A 15,140-nucleotide genomic window follows, 5' to 3' on the forward strand; every position below is an offset into this window, starting at 1 on the left:
GACGGAATAAAAATCCGTCGTAAATTTCGATTTTTCCGACGGAATTTCATGTATGTCGGAAGCATTCCGTCGGAAATCAGCCTTTTTCTAGTAGTGGCGGCAGTTGCGTCGCCGGAAACAACCACGGCCGTCAACCTCTTCCTCGACAACTCTCTCTTCCTCCTTCTCTTTCTCTTTCTCGTTCTCTTTCTCCTCTCTCTTTCTTTCACCCTTCTTTCTCTCTTTCGTTCTCGGCGGCGGGTGTGCGTCGACGGCAGGCGTCACCGTCGCTGGCAGGAGTTAACGCGCCGCCCTCTTTCTCTCTCTCCTTCTCTTTTTCTCTCTCCTTCTCTTTCTCTCTCTGCTGCTACTTCAATTCCGTCTTTCCCCCTTTTCTTAGGTCGAGCCAGATCTTTTAATTTTAAAAAAAAAACGCATAAGTTCCGACGGAAATAAATTCCGTCGTAATAATAACCTTACGATGGAATATTCCGTCAGAAAATTTACGACGGACACAGCATCGTAACTCAAATTTTCCGTCGCTAAATTGCGACGAAACATATTCCGTCGAAAATTGTGAACTTTGCGACGGAAAACGAGGTCCGTCGCAACAATTCCGTCGCTATTTAGCCTATTTCTAGTAGTGATGGGAACTGGGGAAAAGAGGGGGAATCCGGGATGGAGATTAGAGGGAATCCGGGAAGGATAGGGTAGCCGGCCGCCGCTGGCAGGGGGTTGGGGTGGCTGGGGTTTTTTTTAATTTAATTAATAGGGTTGTATAGGTCATTATGTCTTTAGTTAACTAAGGTTAACTTATAATTGCATATTTATATCATTGATGTTACCATTGAATTAGGAATGCTAATTAGTGAGTACCAAAGATAATTTCATAAAACTTTGTTTACCATTGAGAATTTTATAAAATTGGAGAGTACCATTGAGAATTCCCTTTTTTTTATATAAGTTTTATTTTTAGGATTTTCTAAAGTTGAAAAAGTTTAAACCATATACAAATATACGACATATGTAAACACTCGCAGAAACCCTAATTCCGATTAAAAAAACAAAAAAAAAAAACTAAGAATTAGCTAATCCAACAACATATTACGTTTGTTCCAACCCGATTTGTTGATACTCCCTTTATTTTAATTGTCACAATTTGACCAAAAACACATGCAGACTTCAGCCATTAATCTCTTTAATTATGTATTGTTAATAAAATGATATTATAATTGCACCCATTGTAGCTAATTCAACAACATATTACACATTAAATCTACTTTTTATTTAAAAAAAATAAATAAATAAAAAATAAATAAAAATATAGGAAAATTTGTGAAGAAGGTCCTTTTAAGTAGACCTTTTTGTGACAGGCCCTTTTATAAAAAATGTGGCACAAAAGGTCCTTATATCATGTTTAGGTTTTGAGGAGGGTCCTTTGACCATTTTCGGCGTTGGCTTTTTTATTTTTTAGCCAAAAAAAGCCTCGTGTAAAGCACATGACTGATTAAGTTTCCTTTTTTCCCTATTAGCTCTTATTGTGAGGAGGATTAGCCTTGAATTACTTTGAATGGTCTTCAATTTTAATTTATGGGATTACAATTGAAGTTTTAGTGTTAAATGTTTTCAAAAATTAGGGTTTAATAGGGGGAGAAAAAGGAAAACGAGGGAAAAGAGGAGGGAGAAAAAAGGGAACTTAGATGTGATTTTTTTGGCCGGAAAATTAAAAAGTCAACGCCGGAAAATAGTAAAAGAACCCTCATTACAACCTAAACATGATATAAGGATCTTTTGTGCCACTTTTTTTTTATTTATAAAAGGTCCTTTGTCACAAAAAGGTCTATTTAAAAAGACCTTTCTCACAAATTTTCTTAAATTATAATGTACTATCAAAAGAGTCAAGTAAATTGTTTTTTTAAAAAAAGAGTAAGTAAAACTATTAATATTATATAGTAATAAAAGTCAAATTATTATATACTTCAGACATATGGAAGGCATACCTATTCAAATTAAAGAATTAGTTAATACTCGTATGTGAGTTTGTGGGTTAGTGTTAAGTAACTTTAAAAGATACCGGGGTCATGTATATTCACCTAATTAAAGGATATACCTTGGCTTGTTAACTTGATTGAGTATCATCATATTGCACCATTTGTGTATCAAAATAGATATAGAAAATTAACAATTCAAAGAATTAATTAAAGAACTAGTGAAAAATATAGAATTAAAAATATTAGCTAGCATTGAAAGTAAAAGCATAACTAAAAAATTGTTAAATTATTAGATGGTAATTATTTTACTAATTTCTAGTTTGACCATGCATGCTACCTATAATGAAACTCGTGGCCCTCGTGGGACAATCTTTGAACTACGTTTGTATAGCTAGATAGATATCTCCCTTTCTATTGTTAAAAATTAATTAACTATTGTTAATTGTAATAATTTGTAAATGTGATGCAGATGGATAAAATAACAATCTTAGGAGACGCAATCAAACACATGAAAGTGCTTCAAGAGAAAGTAAAACAACTTGAAGTGGCTGCTGCTCAACTTAATACTTCCAAGTCTACGGTGGTGGTTAAGAAGTATCAGTTGTCAATGAATGTCGACAACAATAACGATAACGATAACGATGGTTCTTCCTCCGTCCTTGTTGACGTCATGAGCGCTAGTGGTGGCAATAACGATTGTTTGGGTCCAATTTAGTCCAATTGGGCCTAGTCATTAAATGATCCAATTAAAAGCCCAAGGTCCAGGTTCAACTCTCCAATTGTGCTAAAGTCAAGGTCAGTCCACCAGACATGACAATTGGGCCACGGCCCACATTCTCCATATGTGCTAAGGTATAAAAGCCTTCAATTCATTCATTTGTAAATAACACACAAAGCCTCAAGCAATTAATTCTCTTGCATAGCTTTCTCTCTCTACACACTGTACTGACTTTAGCATCGGAGGGGCCTTCCTCGGCAACACCCCCGAGGCTAGTTTACGTGTGTTTGCTGTGCAGGAAACCTTCGGCCCAACATCCCTTGGACCGAATCCAGTCTTCACCACTTCAGCGGGCCTTCGGCAAGGCCCCATTGTTTTCATCCGAAACAATTTGGCGCCGTCTGTGGGGAAGACTTTCAAAAATCTTTAAGCCAAATTTCTAATCAAAATCATCTTGCAATCATCTTAGTGGCAATGGCTAAGAACCGCAAGAGCAAAAACCTCCATCAAGGAGCAGGCGAAAGGCCTAAAACTCCTACACCATCACCCTCACCGGACCGGAACTCTCCCAAGGGTGCCAGTTCGGGAGGAGGATCATACGGGGAGGATTCCCTTTCTCCCGTAATTCACAACTCTCATCAGAGGCCGAGTCCCTCTCGGTCTAGTAGAGATCAGTCCGGTCATAGGACTCATTCCGTGCCCCAAAGCCAACCATTGACCGTCCGCTCTCATTCCCACACTCAGCCGAGGACCCCTTTGACGGGGCCCAGCTCGGAGGAGGTGGCGAGAGCGCTGGCAGTGCTCATGGAAGCCATGAGGGCACAAAATATGCCTCCACCTCGCGATCGAACTCCTCCGCATACACGGCATCAGCGGAGGAAGCTAGACCACGATGGTGGAAAACCTCCTTCCTTCCGGGAACTGGAAAAGTGGGAAGAGGATACCTGGAAAACCGAGAGAGAGAGGAAAAAGAACCCTCAATTTTTCTCGCGATCCTCAACCTCTCGACCAGAAACGCATAAGAGCAGCAGCTCAGCTTCTCGGCCAGAATCTGCTCGCCGAGAACAACCTGAGACTGTTCGCCGAAGCGTTCTCGACCGACTCGGCGGCAAGGAACCGAGTGTGCACAGTCGCCTCTCGTTCCCTGCAGCCGAAACCCAAACTTCCCAGCCAGGGACGAAAACCACTCCTACCTCTCTAAGAGGGCGGAGCGCGGTCCCTTCGGCCAGGAACAAGGGCAAGGCCGTTATGCTACCTTCCAGTTCGCCATTTGAGCAATGGATACTGGAAGAGCACGTGCCCACGGTTAAAATACCGTCGCACATTACATATGATGGGACTTCGGATCCGAAGGACCACATTGCCTCGTATGAGGCTCACATGCGTCTTTGCCCCAGGTCCGAAGCGACTTGGTGCAAATATTTTCCAACCACTCTCAAGGGGGTCGCGCAAGCATGGATCTCCAAGGGAGTGAAACAAGGCTCTATAGCAGGGTGGGACGATCTGTCCTCCAAATTTAGGAGCAAGTTTTCCACGGCAAACCGCCGAGAGAAAACTACTGCAGAACTCATGGGTCTGCAACAGGGGGAGACCGAAAGCCTCCGAGACTACCTGACCCGTTTCAGTAACGAGTCATCCAGCGTCTCTCAGCTGGACCAGGGGTTAGCCGTTTTTGCAATGCAGAATGGCCTTCAGCCTGGGAAGTTCCTAGACTTCATGGTCATGCATACCCCGCAGACCCTGGAGGAAGCTCTGAATGCCTCGGATAAATTCATCCGAGCCGAAGAGTGGAACAAAGCAAAAACCCAACCTCAATCTGGGGGAGGGAAGCAAAAACAAACACCCTTGTCTGAGGGCCAAGGCCAGAGGACAAAGGGAAAGGCCAAGGCCTCGGAACAATCTTCGGCCAACGAGCCGAGGAAGGAAAAATCTGCCTCGTTCACAGGTAGATACGAGTCTTACACTCCGCTCTCTCTTCCACGCGCCAAAATTTACAGCGTGACGAAAGAAGAGCAGAGTTACCGAAAGCCGAGACCACTCCCAGAGTGGTATCAGCGAAAAAATAAAAATCAGTGGTGCGAGTTCCACGAATCTCCGGGACATAACACTGAGGAGTGTATCCAGCTGAAGGACCAGATCGAAGACATGGTCCGGAAGGGATACTTGAAAAAATACATCGCGGATCACCGCGAGAAAAAGGAGGCCGAGAAGTCAGCAAAGGACTCTCGGCAAGACCTCGACTTCCCCCGGAAGAACAGTAAAAATGCGGAGGGAAAATTCTCTCCGATCAATGTTATCTCGGGAGGAATACGCTCTCGGAGGGAACACAAGCGACACCTTAGGGCTCTGACCCACCAGGTGAACAACGCCGACATTCAGCCTCCCCAGTCGCCGGTGCCGAACATGACGTTCACAGCCGCCGACTGCCGGGGGGTGACGTTCCCTCACGAGGATCCGTTGGTGATCATCGCCACGGTGGCCAACCACGACGTCAGCAAAGTCCTTGTTGACGGTGGCAGCGGAGCAAACATTCTGTTCCGAAAGGCCTACAATCAAATCAAGCTGAAGCCCAAGCATCTTACGCCAGTACCCTACCCGGTATCCGGATTCAATGGGGCCTCAACTTACCCAGATGGGAAGGTGACACTTCCTGTCACCATCGGCTGCGAAGAAGCAGCCAGGAATGTCATGACTGAATTTTTGGTCATTGACGCTCCTTCAGTATATAACGTGATTTTGGGGAGACCCATAATTCACGAGGTCCAAGGGGTCGTCTCAACTTATCATCAGCTGATGATTTACGTCTCAGACGCCGGCTTCCCCGAAAGGATCCAGGGCAGCCAAAAGGACGCCCGAAGGTGCAACTACCTCAAGCCATCCACTAGTCGCCCAGATGACGACGACAAGGATGAGGAGGAGAAAGGAAAAGAAAGAGAGCCAAGCACAAAAAAGCCGAAAGGCCTAAGCGCTTCGGCCCAAGGTTCTGTGCCCAGAGAAAAAGGGCCAGAAACGGAAAAGGCTAGCTCTTCATCTGAGCCGAAAGACTCAGAGAGCCAGCCGAAGAACAAAAAGTCTGGGACGCCGGCTGACATAGACAGCAGGCCAGATTGTGAAGAGTCCAGTCCATCAACAATGGACATGGACCAGCAGACTGAAACGGTCGAATTGACCGAAGGAGACACGGAGAAATGTGTAACAATCGGGATGGACCTTGATCCGAACACCCGTTGTGAACTTATTCAGCTCCTTCGGGATAATAGAGATGTGTTTGCTTTCTCGGCAGCTGACATGCCCGGGGTAAGTCCAAACCTCATCTCCCATAAGCTTAACGTTGACCCAACGTGTCGACCAATTAAGCAAAAGAAGCGGAGTTACTCTACAAATAAGAACCGAGACATCGCAGCCGAGGTCAAAAAGTTGCTGGAGGCAGGCTTCATCGAGCCTTGTCAATATCCGGAATGGCTGGCAAATGTGGTGATGGTTCAGAAGGCCAATGGTACCTGGAGGATGTGCGTTGACTTCACGGACCTAAATAAGGCTTGTCCGAAGGATTTCTATCCCTTGCCGAGGATCGATCAGCTAGTCGACTCGACAAGTGGCCATGCCTTGCTTAGTTTCATGGACGCATTCTCAGGGTATCATCAGATCTTCATGCACCCCGACGATCGAGCAAAGACGGCATTCGTCACGAACGCCGGGGTGTACAATTATAAAATGATGCCCTTCGGATTGAAAAATGCGGGGGCAACCTATCAAAGGCTGGTGGATCAAGTTTTCGCCGATCAAAAAGGCCGAAACATGGAAGTCTATGTTGACGATTCGATCGTCAAAAGCAAAAAATCTGAGGACCATGTTAAGGACCTGGCTGAAACCTTCGCCACCTTAAGAAAGCATCAAATGAAGCTGAATCCGAAGAAGTGTGTCTTCGGCGTGAAGTCAGGGAAATTCCTTGGGTTCATGGTCAGCAAGAGGGGGATTGATGCCAATCCCTCCAAAGTCAAAGCAGCGCTTGACCTTCCCGAGCCGAAAACAAAGCGGGATGTTCAGCGGCTCACCGGAAGAATGGCAGCCCTTTCGAGGTTCATTTCCAGAGCTTCGGATAAGGGGTTACCTTTCTTCAAAGCCCTGAAACTCCCGAAAACAAAGGAGCTCGTTTGGAAAGAAGAGCAAAAAGAAGCCTTCAAGCAGCTTCGGGAGCATCTGGCTCAACTCCCAACGCTGGCTAGCCCAGCAGAGGGAGAAACTTTGTATCTGTACGTGGCTGTTAGCCCAGCCACCATCAATGCAGTACTGCTGAAAGAAGAAAGCAAAATTCAGCAACCGATCTATTTCGTCAGTCACACCCTGACGGATGCCGAGACTCGCTACCCTCTACTCGAGAAAGTCGCTTTCGCGGTAGTGGTAGCCGCTCGGAAGCTGAGGCCCTATTTTGATTGCCATCAGATAGTGGTCTTAACTGATCAGCCGCTGGAAAAAGTTCTCGGCAAAGTTGAAAAATCTGGTAGGCTAGCCAAGTGGGCTTTTGAGCTCACCGAATTCAGCATCAGCTACCAGCCGAGGGCTGCCATAAAGGCTCAAGCTCTAGCGGATTTCTTGGCCGAATGCTCGTACCAAGAGACGCTAGATAATGAAAGGAAAGTTTGGACTGTGTTTACGGATGGATCCTCCACCGTAAATGGTTCAGGGGCAGGGGTAGTGATAACCTCTCCCGAAGGTAAATCCTTTGAGTATGCACTAAAATTTTCTTTCAAAGCTTCGAACAACGAAGCTGAATATGAGGCAGCAATCGCTGGCCTAGAGCTGTGCATCTCCCTGGAAGCCGAGCATGTCTGCCTGAAAACAGACTCTCAGCTAGTCGCATACCAGATCAGTGGCAGCTACGAGGCCAAAGAGCCCTCCATGATAGCCTATCTTGCCAAGATCAAATCAGTCATTGCAAAGCTGAGAACCTTTGAGGTTCAACTGATCCCAAGGGGTCAGAATACTCAGGCCGATGCACTCTCCAAACTTGCTAGTTCAACTCTCACTGAGCTGAACAGATCTGTATATGTGGAAGTGCGTCGGGAAAGAAGTGTCGACGAAGCACCTGAAGTGTGCTGCGCTGACCCAGAGCCCAGCTGGATGGATCCCATCCTAGCTTTCAAGCTTCGGGGGGAGATTCCCGAAGATAGAATTTTGGCCTCCAAGCTAAAGAGAACCAGCTCAAGGTTCATCGTCTTCAGGGGGGAGCTTCTGAAGAAATCCTTCTCAGCCCCATTGCTGAAATGCGTGGGACCGACAGATGCAGATTATATCCTACGGGAGATTCACCTCGGCATCTGCGGGAACCACATCGGGGGAAGGACCTTAGCCCACAAGGCATTGAGGGCCGGATATTACTGGCCCACCATGATCTCAGATGCTAAGGAGCTGGTCCGGAAATGCGAAAAATGTCAAAAATTCGCACCAGTTATCCATCAGCCAGCTAGGGATCTTCAGCCGATTCTTAATCCACTCCCGTTTGCCCAATGGGGACTGGATATACTGGGACCATTTCCAGATGCTATGTACCAGAAAAAATGGCTGATAGTCGGTGTTGATTACTTCAGTAAATGGATCGAGGCCGAAGCAGCCTCGAACATTACAGAGCAAACTGTCAGAAAATTTATCTGGCAGAATATCATCACCCGTTTCGGCATCCCGAGAATATTTGTCTTCGATCATGGGAGGCAATTCGATAACTTACCGCTGAAGCGGTATACAGATCAGTTCGGCATCAAGCTGGCATATTCAGCGATATGCCACCCGCAAAGTAACGGACAAGCCGAAGCTGCAAATAAACAAATCCTAAATGCCCTCAAAAAGAGGGTGGAGGATCAAAAGTCCAAGTGGCTGGAAGAGCTCCCAGGAACCCTTTGGTCCCTACGGACAATTGAAAAAGAGGCAACGGGCTATTCACCTTTTGAACTGGTGTATGGTGCCGAAGTCGTCATCCCAGTGGAAATTGGCTCTGAGAGCTTACGGGTGCACCACTTCTCAGCTGAGAATGAGCAACTGATGAAGGAATCTCTCGATTTCCTCGACGAAGTAAGAGACTCAGCCCGAGACAGAATGGCTGCTTATAAGCAGAGAATCAGCAAATTTTACAACCGAAGGGTCCAGGCAAGGCCCCTCAAAATTGGAGACCTTGTCCTTCGGAATGCTGCTGCGGTTCAGAAAGGCCGAATCCATGGGAAACTCTCAGCTACATGGGAAGGGCCCTACGAGATCAGTGATGAGCTTCAGCCAGGGACATACCGACTTCGGCAGTTGGATGGAACTGAGTTGAAAAATCACTGGAACGCTGATGTACTGAAGAAATATCATGTGTAAACCCTTCGGGGCAGAACAATCTTTGTAAGTACATTTTGAATTAATGAAAGGCCTTGGAGCCACCATTTATATAAACATTTGCAACTTTTTATTCTTTCAAAATTTTCTTTGTTCTATCTACTCTTTAAGGGTTTTTATTCAGCCCTGTCTGAAACCTTCGCCTCCGGGTAACTGGGTTTCGGATTGCTGACAAACCCGTCTTTTTAAAGAACACTGGTCTTCCAGCTGAAGTCAAGCTTCAGTAAGACTTGTTCTCCAAAGACATGAGTCCATAGACAAATCTGGGATATTGCCTTAACTGAGCCTTGTATCCCAGAAAGCCATTATCCGAAACATTGCCTTCAGTTGGCCCTGTGTTTCGGATATCCATTTTTAAAGATAGACAGGAAATCAAGGATATCAACAACTGTTGGAAATTTTTTTCAGCCCTGTCTGAAACCTTCGCCTCCGGGTAACTGGGTTTCAGATTGCTAACAAACAAGTCTTTTTAAAGAACACTGATCTTTCAGCTGAAGTGAAACTTCAGTAGGACTTGTTCTCCAAAGACTTGTTCTTCATTCTGGGGTATTGCCTTAACTGAGCCTTGTATCCCAGAAAGCCATTGTCCGAAGCATTGCCTTCAGTTGGCCCTGTGTTTCGGATAGAAAAATAAAACCCAGCTCAGCAATCCAAAGACTTGAATCTTTAGATTTCTGAGGGAGCAAGAGGCACTACCAGTGCAAGTCTATGTTCAGCAGAACTCTTTAAGCCGAAAGCTTTGCACTTCACGAATTTTTTACGAAAATTTCTCAAGATCAGAAACAGTAAAGCATTCAAAATAAGACAAAAGCAGTTGAAGAAAGGAACATCAGATTAATAATTCATGCTCAGAAAGTGAGCTACAAGTTCAAATAAATCAAAGACTGTATCGGCAGCCGCCCACAAGCGGAAAATAACAGCTGCCGAAATACGTACAAAAACAAAAATAAACTGTTTGTACGACAAGGCAAGCTGAAGCAAAAAACAAGGCAAAAAATTCAGAAAGCGGCAAGTCTAAAGTTGAGCGCACGATGAACCGCAAGATTCTGAAGACGACTGCCCGAGTTCCTATGCTTCAGCCCGAGGATCAGACTGATCAGCGTTGTTGGGCCCCATGGTGGCCTCGGCCCCAGCAGCAGAAGAGGCGGGCTTTGCACCCTGCTGAGCCTCTCTCTCCCTCCGTTCAGCCTCCAACTCCTCCCTCTCAGCTTCTTCTTCGGCTTCCTCAGCCTTAAGGATTTCAGCTTCGATTGGAGTTGCATATTTCATGTGAGGGTCTTCGGGATCCTGGACCCATTCAGCACATTTGGACCAGTCAAGCTTCGGCTCAGCATGTAGGCAAACTCTTCGGCACACTCTGAACCCGTTTCTAAAACCCATTTCATACTCTTCTTGGGTATAGATGCGGACCTTGAGTAGAGCCTCAGCATCAGCCAGCTTCTGTTTCATCTCCTCCAAGTCTTCTTTGGATTTCTTTAGCTCATCAGCAAGCTTGGAGGAAGACTCTTTCTGCTCGTCCAGTTCCTGCTGAAATTGGGAAGCCTTGGTCTGAGCTTGGGTCAACTTATCTTCCTTGACCTTCAGCTGATCCTCGGCCTCTTGGAGCTTGGCAAGTTGAGCTTCAGCGGCAGTAGCAGCTTCGGAGAGTTGGACATTACGAGCCTGGAGCGCCTCTTCAGCAGCCATTCTGCTGGCTTCGAGAGCTTCCAACTTCTGCTGCACTTCAGCCTGTGCAGCAGTTCCTTCTTGGATTCGGCTCCCGATGGCAGCTTTGAATTTGGAGATATCCACTCCCATGTGCTCCTGAAGAAATTTTTCCCCTTCCATCAGCGTAGGGAAAACTTCCTTCTCCATGGCATCGCAGAAGGTCTGAAGGGCTTCAGCAGCTTTCTTTTCATACTCCTCACCCTTCTGCCGCTTCTCTTCAGCTGCTGCTTGCTTCAGCTTGGCAAGCTTTAGCTCCTCTTCGGCTACCTTCTTGTCGTACTCAGCAGCGTCAACCCTATCTTGTAGGGTATCTATCAGCTCTACAGTGAGAGTCTGATTGTGCACAAACTGGAAACAGGGGCACAAGTAAAAAAAAAAAAAAAAAAAACAAACAAAAACACAGCTGAAGAGCTGAAGTGAAAGAGATAAAGGCAAAGAAGAATCACCTGCATCATCAGCAGTTGGTTAGACCTGGCTGGGTCTGGAACTGATCTGCTGGATTCGCCCATCCCAGCAGTGGCCTTCAGCGACCAGATCCTCGCCCTATCTACTTCGGACATGCCAGCAAAATTGCCGAAGTAGGCTGCAGCACCTTTTCGGTTCTGACCCCATATGAGGTCCCAGATATGATCTGGGATTGGCATTCGGGGGGCCGAGAAACCCATTTCTCCAGACTGCAGCGTCTGGAAGGAAGGGAAGGATGACGATGGAGCCTCTTGAGTCTTAGATGGCTCAGCATCCCCCTTCTTCTCAGCAGAGTCAATTAATATGACCTCCGCTTCTTCATCAGGTGTGAGGACGAAAGCCTCAACCTCTCTTGCAATATCGGCTGTGAAACCCTCAGCATTGGGCATCACAGCATTCTCATCCCTGTGCTCAGCAGCACACTCTTGAGCTTCCTCTTGAACCCCTCCCTTAGGATCGGGAGTTTTCTGATCCACCTCCATCTCGGGAGGTGGCGGAGGGGTCCTCGGAGGTGATTGAGCCGGCGGCCGGTCTCAGGTTCCCTTATTTCGATGCCGATGGTCATCGGCCTCCTTTGAAAGTCATGAGGGCCGATGATGGCCATCCTTCGTCGCCTTTTTTGAAGCGGCTGCTCGTCCATGTCTGAGTCTTCAGACTCTTCTTGTATCTGGTCTTCGGGACGAGCAGGGGCTTTACCCTCTCTTTGTCTATTACTCTCCTCGGACTGTAAAAGACAAGGGGGGACGAAGGGTATGAGTAACAGCAAAAAAAAAAAAAAAAAAAAAAAAAAAAAAAAAGAAGCAACAGCAAAGCTGAAAAGCTAGGTCTGAAGAACTCACCGAAGTCTTCAGCAAAGCCTCGTCTTCTTCAGCTGCCCTAGCTGCAGCTTCTTTTTCAGCAGCTCTGGAAGACCCCACTCCCCCTTCGCAAGCTTCAATAACCCGTGCAACCTCTTCGGCTGTACGGGCAGCTTCAGCTTCTTCGTCTAGCAGCTGAAACAAGGGGTCCCTCTTCTTCCACCAAGGCTTCTGCTTCTGATATAGAGCAACAGCCTCAATTTGGAAATGGGAAGAGTCTAGATGGACTTCCCTATGCTTCGATTCAGTGATAGAAGGAGCCCGAGAAGTTACGACACGTTCTCGGTTGACGCCGAGACGATCGTAGTTAATGCCGACGTTGGTCTCGTCCCGCTCTGAAAGAAGAAGAGGAAAGGGATTAGTTCAGCTAGGTCGGCACAGCAGAGAAGTACGAAGTAAAAGCAGAGGAAAAGATATAATTTAAAGGCCTCGGCCCCAGCCGAAGAAACTTACCATCCCTAAACTTTCGGCTGAGGTCGACAGCTGCTAACATGTTCTCTTGGAAGACATAATGCGTATCGGGGAGCCAAGTCTCCGGGATATGCTGCATCCGACCGCTGCCCCCCGGGTTCGGCCGCTTGCCAAAGATGTTCTGCTGATTAAGGTTCGGATCCGAACCGTCCCCTTCGGGGGGACCCAAGCTTCCCATCTCGGGATCAGGCTCGGCAAGATACCTGGGGGCACTGAAGACGCAAGGGTGGTCCGGATCTGTGGGCGCCCTAACCCAGATCCATTGACCTCTCCAGTCTTTGTCTGAAGAATCATTCGGCCACATGGTCAGATACTGGGGCCGAGACTCAATCCGGTACCACCCAGAGCCGTGATGTCCGTGCCCACTTTGAATATTTGGCACTAGCCGATGGAGCTTTCTGAAGCAGTGCAGGTTCGGCACATACCTGAAGAACTTGCAGACCCACAAGTATGTCATCACCCTTCGGATGCTGATGGGAGTTAGCTGACATAGAGAAATGTTATAATGGATCAGCAAGTCTCGGACGAATACGTCCAAAGGGAACCTCAGCCCATACTGAAGTTGTCTTGTATATACCCCCACATACCCCGGGGGTGGACGATGGATTCTATCGGATGCCACGGGCATTCGGCACCAATACCCATCAGCTTCAAGGATGCCATAATGCAGCTCAATCTGCTCGGCAAACCGATACTGTTCGGCATTCTCTACCCACCATGAGTAGGGGCGGTTCTTTATCATGGCCGAAGCCACTTCAGCATCCTCCCACTCTGAAAACCCAGGAAGGATATCCCAAAGGACGGCGGGAACTTCATCATCTCGCCCAGAAACGCTCGGCCCCTCCGCCCCCTGAGGAGGAGCCGAAGAAATGGGAGTTGCCCTAATCCCTTCAGCAGGGTCAGATTCTGCTCTCTGTCCATTCCAGGTCCCCGTCCTGTTCCTAGGATCGGGAATCGGCCTTGCTCTTCTTGGAGCACGGGCCCTACCTCTAACTTCCCTCGCCATTGATGAGTTTCGAAGAAAAAAGTCGAAAAAGAGGAAGAAGAGTTCGAATTTGAAGAAAAATAAAAACTAAAATCAAAGGGAATTACCTTAATCTGAAGCGAAAGTTGCTGATTTACGAATTGGTAGTGACGAATCTCAGTTTCTAAGCTCAATGCTCGGGGAATTTGCGAAGTTTTGATGCGGATTCTTGGGTGTTTTCTCGAGAGTTCTGGATTTGTGTTGGTGAAGAAGTGAGGAGGGATGACGCGCCTCTGATTATATCTCCAAGAATGGGAATTCTGGGAGTCTGCGCTTTAATTTCTCTTAAATGCTCCACTAAGTAACTGTTAAACACACGACCTCATGATTAAACCGCCCATTATCCGTCCAACTTCGACAATCATTCACCTAACCGTTGTTATCTCATTAATTACGGTTTGAATCCGAATTTCTTGGATTAACTAAATCATTTACTTCCCTCCTTTTCTGATTAATCAGACCCGACCCGTCATCCTTCCAAATCGGGTCTGGGGGGCAAGTTGTTTGGGTCCAATTTAGTCCAATTGGGCCTAGTCATTAAATGATCCAATTAAAAGCCCAAGGTCCAGGTTCAACTCTCCAATTGTGCTAAAGTCAAGGTCAGTCCACCAGACATGACAATTGGGCCACGGCCCACATTCTCCATATGTGCTAAGGTATAAAAGCCTTCAATTCATTCATTTGTAAATAACACACAAAGCCTCAAGCAATTAATTCTCTTGCATAGCTTTCTCTCTCTACACACTGTACTGACTTTAGCATCGGAGGGGCCTTCCTCGGCAACACCCCCGAGGCTAGTTTACGTGTGTTTGCTGTGCAGGAAACCTTCGGCCCAACATCCCTTGGACCGAATCCAGTCTTCACCACTTCAGCGGGCCTTCGGCAAGGCCCCATTGTTTTCATCCGAAACAACGATGATGGTAGTAACAATAATAACACAAATAATGTTATTAAGAATTCATCATCAATTCCAGAAATCCAAATTAAGATATTGGATGATACCCTTCTCTTAAAAGTCTTTTGTGAGAATCGTAAAGGGATTTTGTCCGACTTAAGTGAAGTGGTGGAAAGGCATGATTTGAGCATTACTAATTATTATGTCATACCATTTCAGAGGTTCACCCTAGACATTACCATTGTTGCACAGGTAATTCAATCCCCCTTATATTATTACCACCTCATTTTGTTTTCCTAATTAATGCATGCTACGTTTACATTCTCTAATTTTTTTAAAAAAAGGAATTAATAACATTTTCCTAAGTTATATGAGCATATATGTATTATGTACGAGTAAAATGTAAACTGAACAAGTCGTGGCTCTAGAACTAATCCTTCCGCTTTTAAATACTTAGGGCTTGTTTAGATACTAAACCAAACTTATTAGAGCTGAACTGAACTGAAAATAAGGTAAAAAGAACAGACCCTTAAAGTAATTAATTATTTCATTACTTACAAATAAAAAAAAAATAAAAAAATAAAGAAGAAAGTCTAAAGTTAATTTGGTAAACATGCAATGCATGTATGGAAAATTTTTAGACATACTTACGGCTACATAATTA

General features: G+C 46.1%; 1 protein-coding gene across 1 annotated transcript in view; it reads left to right on the forward strand.

Moving 5' to 3' along the window:
* Window positions 1–15,140, forward strand: part of LOC145640661 (transcription factor bHLH19-like) — a 29,349-nt gene that overhangs the window by 13,715 nt on the left and 494 nt on the right. Inside the window, exons 2-3 of the mRNA XM_081691901.1 lie at window positions 2,440–2,661; window positions 14,492–14,728. Coding sequence (XP_081548027.1) covers window positions 2,440–2,661; window positions 14,492–14,728 — 459 coding nt within the window. The remainder of the gene's footprint in view (window positions 1–2,439; window positions 2,662–14,491; window positions 14,729–15,140) is intronic.

The sequence above is a fragment of the Chenopodium album genome, chromosome 7 (genome assembly GCF_948465745.1).
Source record: "Chenopodium album chromosome 7, dcCheAlbu1.1, whole genome shotgun sequence".
NCBI classification, from domain to species: Eukaryota; Viridiplantae; Streptophyta; class Magnoliopsida; order Caryophyllales; family Amaranthaceae; genus Chenopodium; species Chenopodium album.